Below are 12,479 nucleotides of genomic sequence, written 5' to 3' on the forward strand. Positions count from 1 at the left end.
TAGTACTGTACCAAAATCAATTTTATAAAATACAAAATGTATTACTTACTGTATACTGAAAACCATATTTTTAGAGCTGTGACAGATTTTTGAGATCAACGTTATTTTACAGGATAAAAGCAGAAAATAAACAAATATAGCAACAATTTCTCACTTGTTGCTATATTTTTAAACTTAAGACATTTTGACATGTGTTGTTTGCTTCTACATTAATTAAAACAAGTATAAAGATGAGATAAAATGCATGCTAAAAGAAAAATGTATATAACTGAAAAGTATTAAGAGATGTTAGTAGAGCTGCTTTTTTGTTTGTAAGTATTGTAAATAAATATACGAGCAGTGAGACAGAAGAAAACATGGAAAAATGTCCTCTGACTCACCGTCACTCATTCAGGTGAGCAGAGATATTGTTTTAGGAGTACTTGGAGAACTTAATATTTATGGTTTGGAGGTGTGTTGAGGTCGACAAATCCTTAAGACTCTCAACATGACATCTGCTGAGTTGGAAACTGATTCCAGTTCTTATATTTTGACTGTAATCCTTTTACATCATAACTATCTCTCGATGATTTAACATTACCTTGAGTCAACTTTATTTTATGAAACAGCAAGTACAAAGATTTAGTGGGAGGAGAAGAGAAATAACTACAATCAGGTCACTTGACTGGTAGAGAAACCTGAAACTATACAGTGTTGTGTTGTCCTCGTTTTCAGGAATCTCTTAATGGTCAGTATGAACAGGAGGAATGATTACAGCTGGAGAAACGTGTGTTGATTTGGGCTCCGGACTGTTGTTTTAAGACAGACTTGAAAAACTGTAACTTATCCATGAGCTGAGGTGAAGAAATTAAGACAATATCAAGTTTGTTAGTTTGTCTCACAGTCTTTCAGATTATTACACATCCTTTTCTATTTATTGAGTTGGTTTACTAGTAAATGTTTCTCAATGTGGATGAACATGCAGAGATGTGTTCCTAGTGCTGTAAATGTTATTATTATTATTAATTAAATAATTAGTCAGTCGCCAGAATTAATTAATTGTCACCAACAAATTTGATAATTGATTAATCATTAAATTAATTTATCAAACAACAATGTCAAAGTTTCTCTGTAGTTATGATGCTGCTTTTCTCTGTTTTATATCAGTGTAAAATGTTTACTGTTGGGTTCTGGATTTTATGATATTGGATAGTTTGATCACTTTAATTTAATTATTGAAAACACAGTAAGGAATGACTTTTAATGCTACAATCATAAAACACACAAAAAAGTAAATAAAAATTTACACTATATCAGATTTTCAAACTGTGAGGCTTCATTTAAAGATTGATGTGGAGTGAGAGACGTTAGACAAATACACTGCGTGAGGTGAAAGGAACAGCAGCTTGCTGGTGATTTAAAAACAAGTTAGTTATTGTAGTTTGACCCGTTTACCAGCACAGTAACTCAATCTGAGTTTACTCACATGAGAGAAGAGAGAATGGTGGGTGAGTGAGCTAGAGAGAGAATGAGAGAGAGGGATGATAAAACTAAGCGAGTGAATAAGAGGAATAAAACTCTATTTACTGATAGTTTCACAGTAGTTTTGTTTTCAAAGTGGAAACAAATGACCATCAAACATCATCAGATTATTGACTGTAGAGACAGATACTCCAGAGTTTTAGGTCTCCTACCTCTGCAGGTCTCCTTCTTATTCATTCAAGTCAAACATCAGTCACACAACAGTAAATACAAAGTTGTCATAACATGTTTCATCCATGGCCTGATGGAGGGCAGTCTGCCCATATAGATGCTGGTCATATACATAACAGCTTCATGTAGAAAATATTTCATGTCAAAAGTCAGGACACATGTGGACATACAGTACATTACTCCTCATGTTTTGGTACTTTTACCATGTTTAATATAGACATCAGACACTATAACAGTGTAAACTATCAGAAAATCACAAAAAGTATTAATATGTCCCCTGTATGATAAATGGCCCTTTTCACATTGCACAGAGTGATGTGATTCACTGTTAAAATAGAAATATTGATTAGTGCAGCTTTAAATATGTAACTCAGAGTTTGTTATTCATTGTAACTTTACTGTAGTTAATTCAGTGCATTTGTTTAATCAGCTGTGTTTGTCTCTCTGCAGAACCAGCATGAGGTGGCAGTCATTCCACTAACATGGAGAAGTACAAACTGGTGGAGAGAATTGGGAAAGGTGGATTTGGAACGGCCATCCTTGTCAAATCCAAAGAGGATGGACACCAATATGTCATCAAGAAGATTGACATATCTAGAGTAAGAACCTTATGCATAATATTCCACAGTATCAGTGTTGATTTGAGCTCCTCTTTACTACGTTGCTCTTTCACATTATCTGTCCCTCTCACTCTGACAGATGTCACCTGAAGAGAGGCAGAAAGCTCAAGAAGAAGTTGAAGTCCTCGCCAAGATGAGTCATCCAAACATTGTCCAGTATAAAGAGTCTTTTGAAGGTATAAATGATCCAAGATCTTAGCTGTAACCTCAAAGAATCACAGAGTTCATCTACTGCAATGATATCCTGATGCATACACGTGTTTTCATGCATGTTCCTTATGCTGTATAAAAATCTTTTTAGAGGAGGGCTGTCTGTGTATTGTGATGGACTACTGTGAGGGAGGAGACCTCTTAGAGAAGATCAAATCTCAGAAAGGAGAACTTTTCTCAGAAGATCAAGTAAGCTACTAACTCTTCAAGACAATCATGAATGTTGAAGATAAACCTGATAATCTTTAGGGTGAAACTGTTCAACATGTGGATAGAATTCATCATATAACACTCACTATTCCTCTTCACTGTATATGTCTTTAACATGTATTTAGTCTCTTTAATGTTTTTATACTATTTCTTTGGCTTTTTCTGTCATTAGAATTACAAATGATGTATATAGTGAAAGTTGATACTCTTAAGTGTGGCTTTACATTCCTCTGCCTTTCTTAGATCCTGGACTGGTTTGTGCAGATTTGTCTGGCACTAAAGCACGTCCATGATAGAAAAATCCTCCACAGAGACATTAAACCACAGGTATTGCTTCATGCACCACATGATCTTGCCTCAGTGATGATGCAGCTTTTATTTGTATTGTATAAACTCATGATAATGACATTACATGTCTTTTCATGATGTCTGCATAGAACATATTTTTGACAAAAGATGGGACTGTACAGCTCGGGGACTTTGGAGTTTCAAGGGTGCTGAACAGGTTTGTAAAATGTCATCTGAATGAATCTGCAGATCTCTATAAAGCCAAGATTAAAATGGAAATAGTAAAGTATAATACAGTCTGCTTTCTATTCTCTTCTTATTTCCAGCACTGAAGAATTGGCAACAACAATCACAGGAACACGACTTTACCTTTCACCAGAGATCTGCGAAAACAAACCATACAACAACAAAAGGTACTAACTTGATGCTCTACGTTGTGTTTGTCTCATTTATTGTGTAAATTAACATTTAACAGTAATCCAGTGGACAAGTTCTCTCCCCACTGAACTGACTGTGAGTCATGCAGGATTAGGTGAAGGTTTCTGGGAGATGTGAAGGTATCATTTCTCCTCTTTATTGAATGAACCTGCTTGTTCATATCTACAACAGGAAGCTACTGTAGTATTGATTTCCTCTTGAACTATTTTAATGCATTTATGCAGGTAACCTGATCCTGATTTAGTTGACTGAATGAGGTAAATTAAGCAGAATCTCAGGGACAACAATGGAAATAAGTCTAGGACTTTATTGCTGAATAACTGATAAAGTCTGATATGTTCTGTTTTAAAATATATTGGAGTGTTGTCAATAAACTTAAACCTCAGTCTCAATGTTCAATTCATAGTTTTCTCAGCAATTAAGTCCTTTTTTTCTCCAATTTGCAAGTGACTGTTATTGAATAAATGTAAATCTACCCTCAGAACTGATCCCAGTTTGTCTATTTGTTTGTTCTCTCCTCTGACTTTCTCTGCAGTGATATTTGGGCCCTCGGCTGTGTCCTGTATGAAATGTGCACTCTTAAGCGTGCAGTAAGTATTCTGTGTGTGAGCTGTTTACTAATTCATGTAGATTTAATGTATCTTAAACAGCATTATAATGCTCACATACTGATTTAGATCTCTTCTCTGTATGTCTAATAGTTGACAAACAAGAATGGGTCATCTTTCCTTTCTTCATTTTTTCTGCAGTGGTTATAACTGTGTACTAAATGTGTTTCCTCTCAGTTTGAGGCTGGTGATAAGAAGGATCTAGAACTGAAGATCATCGATGGCTCATACCCTCCTGTGCCTGATCACTACTCCCAAGAACTGCGTTCTCTCTTGGAACAGCTGTTGAAACACGACCCCACAGAGAGGCCCTCAGTCAGCAGCATACTGGAAGAACCTTTCCTCTCCTGTAGGATACAGAAGTTCCTCACACCACAGGTGGAGAGCACAGTTAGTTGTCTTTGATACAGTAATTTACATAAAGCAGACTGTGTTCAGTTATAAAACATTTATTCTCTACTCAGTGTTTGCATCATCACTTGTCACAGGGTGAGTCAGAGACTCTTATGATGTCTGACAAAAAAGGAACACTTGTGTCTGAGCATGGAAGGAGAAACAAGGAGAAGCAAGAATATAAAGGTATGTAAGCCTATAGGCTCCATTTTTCGATGCCTGAATCTTGAGATAATCTGCACTAAACCACATAAGAGCATTAGCCTCTTACATTAGCGTTAGCCGCACTATTTTGTATTTCTGGGTTCATAACAAGGAGTGTAATAATACTAATAATACATATTAATTACACACTTACAAGTTTTTAATGAATGAATGAAAGGCTTTTGAAAAGCTGAAAAGTTATTTGAATTAAATCAGTTGGATAGTTTTGAATTTCTTGTAACATTTCTGCACACGGCCTCCAGAGCTCCGTAACCCTGCTAGTCAGAACGATACAGGAATATAAGCTCACTGTACGTCTCTTGTGTCACTGTGAGCTGACGGGCTGCAGTGATGCAAGAGACGCACAGTGTTCTTGTGTTCCTGCATCTCTCTGACTGGCAGAGCTGACAGGGCCTCCATCGCTGTTTGTAGCTGAGCTCCAACTTACATGCAAGGAGCTGATGGTCTCTGGAGATTTGCCAAGCTATTATTATTATTATTATTATTATTATTATAAATGTAAGTTGTGATTAAAGTTAAACAATTTAATGGTAAAAGGGTCTTCTTCAATTTAAACCATCATCTATCATTATCATTTAAATGGGTCCTATTAGGCTTTTCTTTATTTTCAGTTATATATATATAATGTTATAATGTTGGATGTTCATATTAAAAGTGGCCAAAGTCTCAAATAATGAGGTAAACGTATGTAGAAGTGTGAACAAAAAGCAGCGGTTGATGAGTATAAAGGGAGTGTAAAACAGTAGCCTTCTGCATTTTAATTCATTTATTTATTTCACTGCAGGTCCGTCAACCTCCTCTACTGCTGGTGCAGAATCTGGTGATGTAACCCAAGAGGCTGACAGTGCTGGTAAGTTATGTGTTTTAGTTAAACCTATAGAGAGATACATTTCCCTCCTGTTGTAGTGCCCTGTTCATTGCTCATAAATCGTTCAGAATGCACAACAGTCAGAGGGGCCCCCAGTCAAATTTTGATTAGGGCCCCTGAAGGTCTAGGGCTGGCTCTGACCACGAGTCATCAAATCAGAATTTTTAAAATTGTACACATAGTTGTCTTCAAAGTCACAGTGAAATGACAGTTATCTTTCATAATGTGATGTATTTCTGAGGGAAACAGAATATATGGGCAGAGTACAGTTAGAGAGGGGATTTGTTGAAATCATTCAAATTTGATTGGATTGCTTTAAAGTGGCCACTAAACACCACTATCTCTGTTAAGAGGTGTTTTATAACCTGTGATTGTAAAATGGGATGTTTGTTTCATTTTATATTTCTAAATATATGTGGCTGAGGATATTTAATATGAAATCATCTTTCTTAAAAGAAATCATCTTTCTTTCACAGCACCCAGCTGTGTGTCCATGAAGAGTGATGATTCTAAGGAATGGATTATATCATTTAAAGATGGACAATCTGCTGGTGAGCTACACTTTTCTTCAGCATCAGTTCAGAGTGAAGCAGGTGGAGGTGCAGATGGTTTTGATATAGATGTTGATACTGAGATAAATTCAGACAAACACCCACTTGAGCCTCAATGTCTCAACAACAACAAAAATAGCAGCCTGTAGTGATTTTACAGTTCCTTGATGGTCAATTTCAAATTCAGGTTTAATGAACAAAAAATTGTTAATCAGATTGTGTTCATTAACAAAAGCCTAATTGCTTAATTTTATTTTGTAATAATTGGTTTTTAGATATTAAAAAATGGGTCCTCAGCAATACACCCGACCCAGGAAGTGCAGTGTTGAGTGTGAAGTTGTTTGGATGAGCAGTCAAAGACCTTACATTGATAAGAAGTGAAAGCTATTTGTAGCTTATACTTCTATAATTTCAACCATGAATCAGAAAACAAGACATTTCACAAAAACCATGATCTTGGGCCTATTTTCCACAAACTAATCACAAGGCAGAACTGTATCAAATCAGGTTCTCCATAGATGCCAATACGACACTAAAAACACATTAAAAAAAGAACAAGTTTTAAGATATCCATCCTTTAGATTTCTGCTTCCACTTCAGTATAATGGAGGTGATGGGAATTTAGTTTATGGTGCAAACAAGACAATAGTTTTCATTTTAAATGACACAAATACACAGACAAAAGATAAATATCAGCGTTAAATACGGGGTTACCAGGGGAAACCCAGAAGTGTTAAAAAAACGAACCAAACTTGCATGTGTGTGTTCAGCTCGGCATAGTGGATGAGCTGTTCTGCCTCAATTTACAAAGAAACATGACATTAACAAGGATTTAAGATACATAAAAACACATGAAACCTGAGTAACGATATTTTCATGGATATGCTGGGGTTGACTATCCCCCACATTCTCAACATAACTGATTCTAGATTCTGTGTCTAGATTCTGAAGAGAAGGGGAATGATAAGAAAACAATGACCTCGACTACGATGGACACAGTTGGACGAGAGTCTACAGGTACACTCCCACTCACATTACCTACATTTATTGAAGAAGATTAGAGACATTTATGAAGGTCTGAACCAGGAAGGAGAACTCATGGATGCAGTTTAACAATGGGATGTGAAATTACCAAAAAGGAAATGATAATGTGAACTCTATTACGAAATATTTGCTTTGGCCGCAGTTCATCTCCCATGTTTGAGATAAACTCAAAATATTAATTTAATTATTGTAGAATTACGATACTATAATCTTTAGCATAATCTAATTATTAATACATTAGTATGAAATAAACATGTTCATGGGAAACAAAAAGGAGATGAAGTGATGAGACAAATCAAAGTTGCAAAAAAGAAACACAAGTCACTGCAACAGGTGGAGAGAGAGAGAAAGACGGAGCAGCATCAGTTCAGAGTGAAGCAGGTGGAGGTGAAGATGGTGTTGATATAGATGTTAAACGTTCAATGCCAACGTTTTGTTCTGGCGATTTGGTTGGAACAGACCTATGGGCCTAATGTGTCCATGGAGCATTCTCACCAGAGACTTCCAGCTAACTTCCAGTTTAACCCTCCAGCTAACTTGAATGGAGATCAAACGATTCAATCATGCGGCTCCTCTAGACTTTCTAAATGTGATCAGACCGAATTGATTTAAACATTTTGTAGGGATTTTGACGCTCAAAGAAATGTATCCGCTGATTTACAGACGTCTCTTTCACAATTTAAGTCTATGGGAAAAAGTCTTTTATATGCTGGGGTCGACTATCCCCCATATTCTCAAGATAACTGATTACAGTTATTGTGTTTTGAGGTCTCTTCACTACACTCATCCTCAGAGCCCAAGATAAAGGTAAATAGAAACCTGTTGTTCAGGTTTATAAATACGACAGATGCATGAGACACTCCCAGAGTCTCCTGCTGCCTGGTGTCAGGTGTCAGTGAACCTCAGTATGCTGGAACCATGTGACTGTTTTGTATAGAAATGTGACACAAAGCATTTTTCCCAATATAATCAGAAGTTGATTATAACTGTATCCAGTTAGTGATGATTTGAAATATGTGCAGTATTTTGACTGACTAATGATTTGTACTTTACATATTTTTTAAGATGGACTGGTTCTGTCAAACAAAAAGATGCTATATAATTGTGTGTCTAGATTCTGAAGAGCAGGGGAATGAAGAGAAAACACTGACCTTGACTACGATGGACACAGATGGACGAGAGCCTACAGGTACACTCCACTCACATTACCTACATTTATTGAAGTAGATTTAGTTTTAACCAAGAGACATTTATGAAGGTCTGAACCAGGAAGGAGAACTCATAGATGCTGTTCAACAATGGGATTTATGTGAAATCACCAGAAAATAAATGATAACATGAACTCTGTTATAAAATATTTACTTTGGCCACAGTTCAACTCCAATGTTTGAGATAAACTCAAAATATGAATGTAATTATCGTAGAATTATGATACCATGATCTTCAGTGTAATGTAATTATTGATACTTTAGTATGAAACAAAAATGTTCATGGGAAACAAAAAGGAGATGAAGTGATGAGACAAATCAAAGTTGCAAAAAAGAAACACAAGTCACTGCAACAGGTGGAGAGAGAGAGAAAGACGGAGCAGCATCAGTTCAGAGTGAAGCAGGTGGAGGTGAAGATGGTGTTGATATAGATGTTGATACTGAGATAAATTCAGAAACAAGGAGAAGCAAGAATATAAAGGTATGTAAGCCTATAGGCTCCATTTGTCAATGCCTGAATCTTGAGATAATCTGCACTAAACCACATAAGAGCATTAGCCTCTTACATTAGCATTAGCCGCACTAATTTGTATTTCTGGGTTCATAACAAGGAGTGTAATAATACTAATAATACATATTAATTACACACTTACAAGTTTTTAATGAATGAATGAAAGGCTTTTGAAAAGCTGAAAAGTTATTTGAATGAAATCAGTTGGATAGTTTTGAATTTCTTGTAACATTTCTGCACACGGCCTCCAGAGCTCCGTAGCCCTGCTAGTCAGAACGATACAGGAATATAAGCTCACTGTACGTCTCTTGTGTCACTGTGAGCTGACGGGCTGCAGTGATGCAAGAGATGCACCGTGTTCTTGTGTTCCTGCATCACTTTGACTAGCAGAGCTGACAGGGCCTCCATCGCTGTTTGTAGCCGAGCTCCAACTTACATGCAAGGAGCTGATGGTCTCTGGAGATTTGCCAAGCTATTATTATTATTATTATTATTATTATTATTATAAATGTAAGTTGTGATTAAAGTTAAAAAATTTGATGGTAAAAGGGTCTTCCTCAATTTAAGCCATCATCTATTTATTTTCAGTTATATATATATAATGTTATAATGTTGGATGTTCATATTAAAAGTGGCCAAAGTCTCAAATAATGAGGTAAATGTATGTAGAAGTGTGAACAAAAAGCAGCGGTTGATGAGTATAAAGGGAATGTAAAACAGTAGACTTCTGCATTTTAATTCATTTCTTTATTTCACTGCAGGTCCGTCAACCTCCTCTACTGCTGGTGCAGAATCTGGTGATGTAACCCAAGAGGCTGACAGTGGTGGTAAGTTATGTGTTTTAGTTAAACCTATAGAGAGATACATTTCCCTCCTGTTGTAGTGCCCTGTTCATTGCTCATAAATCGTTCAGAATGCACAACAGTCAGAGGGGCCCCCAGTCAAATTTTGATTAGGGCCCCTGAAGGTCTAGGGCTGGCTCTGACCACGAGTCATCAAATCAGAATTTTTAAAATTGTACACATAGTTGTCTTTAAAGTCACAGTGAAATGACAGTTATCTTTCATAATGTGATGTATTTCTGAGGGAAACAGAATATATGGGTGGAGTACAGTTAGAGAGGGGATTTGTTGAAATCATTCAAATTTGATTGGATTGCTTTAAAGTGGCCACTAAACACCACTATCTCTGTTAAGAAAAGGTGTTTTATAACCTGTGATTGTAAAATGGGATGTTTGTTTCATTTTATATTTCTAAATATATGTGGCTGAGGATATTTAATATGAAATCATCTTTCTTAAAAGAAATCATCTTTCTTTCACAGCACCCAGCTGTGTGTCCATGAAGAGTGATGATTCTAAGGAATGGATTACATCATTTAAAGATGGACAATCTGCTGGTGAGCTACACTTTTCTTCAGCATCAGTTCAGAGTGAAGCAGGTGGAGGTGCAGATGGTTTTGATATAGATGTTGATACTGAGATAAATTCAGACAAACTCCCACTTGAGCCTCAATGTCTCAACAACAACAAAAATAGCAGTCTGTAGTGATTTTACAGTTCCTTGACGGTCAATTTCAAATTCAGGTTTAATGAACAAAAAATTGTTAATCAGATTGTGTTCATTAATAAAAGCCTAATTGCTTAATTTTATTTTGTAATAATTGTTTTTTTGATATTAAAAAATGGGTCCTCAGCAATACACCCGACCCAGGAAGTGCAGTGTTGAGTGTGAAGTTGTTTGGATGAGCAGTCAAAGACCTTACATTGATAAGAAGTGAAAGCTATTTGTAGCTTTTACTTCTATAATTTCAACCATGAATCAGAAAACAAGACATTTCACAAAAACCATAATCTTGGGCCTATTTTCCACAAACTAATCACAAGGCAGAACTGTATCAAATCAGGTTCTCCATAGATGCCAATACGACACTAAAAACACATTAAAAAAAGAACAAGTTTTAAGATATCCATCCTTTAGATTTCTGCTTCCACTTCAGTATAATGGAGGTGATGGGAATTTAGTTTATGGTGCAAACAAGACAATAGTTTTCATTTTAAATGACACAAATACACAGACAAAAGATAAATATCAGCGTTAAATACGGGGTTACCAGGGGAAACCCAGAAGTGTTAACAAAACGAACCAAACTTGCATGTGTGTGTTCAGCTCGGCATAGTGGATGAGCTGTTCTGCCTCAATTTACAAAGACACACGACATTAACAAGGATTTAAGATACATAGCAACACATGAAACCTGAGGAATGTGAGAATAGGTTATATTACAAACCTTATTTATTCATCAACCATTTATTTTAATTTTTGCTTATGATGCTGTTTTGACAAAAATGAGTAAATTGATTATTTGACAATTACCTCTCATTCACTTTGTGAGGCAAGAACCTGCGAGATGTTCAGATCAGGCATTCGGTCTCTTACTTGACTTGACAGTCGTGCACATGATTATTTGATGGGTTGGATATTATCTGTTTTAAACTTTGTTTAATGTATCATGTGCTTTATGTGTGACTGGTTCCACTATTTTGTCTTTTTCTGATTTTATTAAGTGAAATCACGAAGACAGTTCCAATCAGTCGTGTTGATATGGCAATAAAGTATTGAATAAAAAGTCCCAAACCCACAATCATACGTAACATGTTTTGGTGTCGTCAAGGTAACGTGATATGTTGTAATGTGCTGTCCCATCCCTATTAAACCAGTCTGAGCCCTTGCAGCCTTTCACACTCAATCACTTACCAGGTGATGTCAGTTAAGTCTGAGGGATCAGAGTTTAGGGCTTAGCGGGGGACATTGAGAGGTGCCGTTTCAACAAAACGTATCATCTCAACATTTCTAAAGTGACATAGTTCACATGAGATCTATATTATATGTATGGATATAGATAGATATAGATATATGTTATATATCTGCCTGCTTCCCATTTCAACCGACAAAAGCGGATGTTTTTATTGAAATGTCAGGATATTTGCAGCCGTTTTTCTGGCGAGAAAACCGGGTTTTTTTGGTGAGACATCTGCCATTTTTATTTTAATTTTAATTTTAATTTTAACCCAAACCATGATCTTTCCATAACCCTAACCAAGTGGTCTTTGTGCCTAAACCTAACCAGACCTTAACCACAGCGTTGTCACACCATAAAACATCATTATTCAACAGGTAGAAATGTTAATATGCTACGTTTATAGAAATGTTGATATGATACGTATCACACGCGTTGAAACGTATATAGTCAACGTTTCTGTGGTTTGCAAAACGTTCAATGCCAACGTTTTGTTCTGGCGATTTGGTTGGAACAGACCTATGGGCCTAATGTGTCCATGGAGCATTCTCACCAGAGACTTCCAGCTAACTTCCAGTTTAACCCTCCAGCTAACTTGAATGGAGATCAAATGATTCAATTGTGCGGCTCTTCTAGACTTTCTAAATGTGATCAGACCGAATTGATTTAAACATTTTGTGGGGATTTTGATGCTCAAAGAAATGTATCCGCTGATTTACAGATGTCTCTTTCACAATTTAAGTCTACGGGAAAAAGTCTTTTATGTGCTGGGGTCGACTATCCCCCATATTCTCAAGATAACTGATTACAGTT

The 12,479-nt window shown here is 36.3% G+C and overlaps 1 protein-coding gene across 1 annotated transcript in view; it reads left to right on the forward strand.

The window, feature by feature from the left end:
• Positions 1-2,012: 2,012 nt before the first annotated feature.
• LOC137185695 (up-regulator of cell proliferation-like) overlaps positions 2,013-12,479 on the forward strand; it is a 51,999-nt gene continuing 41,532 nt past the window's right edge. The window contains exons 1-11 of the mRNA XM_067594043.1: positions 2,013-2,291; positions 2,392-2,488; positions 2,614-2,711; positions 2,976-3,059; positions 3,170-3,237; positions 3,347-3,433; positions 3,994-4,048; positions 4,244-4,456; positions 4,555-4,645; positions 5,469-5,534; positions 6,029-6,103. Coding sequence (XP_067450144.1) covers positions 2,175-2,291; positions 2,392-2,488; positions 2,614-2,711; positions 2,976-3,059; positions 3,170-3,237; positions 3,347-3,433; positions 3,994-4,048; positions 4,244-4,456; positions 4,555-4,645; positions 5,469-5,534; positions 6,029-6,103 — 1,051 coding nt within the window. The 5' untranslated portion in view covers positions 2,013-2,174. The remainder of the gene's footprint in view (positions 2,292-2,391; positions 2,489-2,613; positions 2,712-2,975; positions 3,060-3,169; positions 3,238-3,346; positions 3,434-3,993; positions 4,049-4,243; positions 4,457-4,554; positions 4,646-5,468; positions 5,535-6,028; positions 6,104-12,479) is intronic.

This window comes from Thunnus thynnus, chromosome 1, assembly GCF_963924715.1.
Source record: "Thunnus thynnus chromosome 1, fThuThy2.1, whole genome shotgun sequence".
Classification (NCBI taxonomy): Eukaryota; Metazoa; Chordata; class Actinopteri; order Scombriformes; family Scombridae; genus Thunnus; species Thunnus thynnus.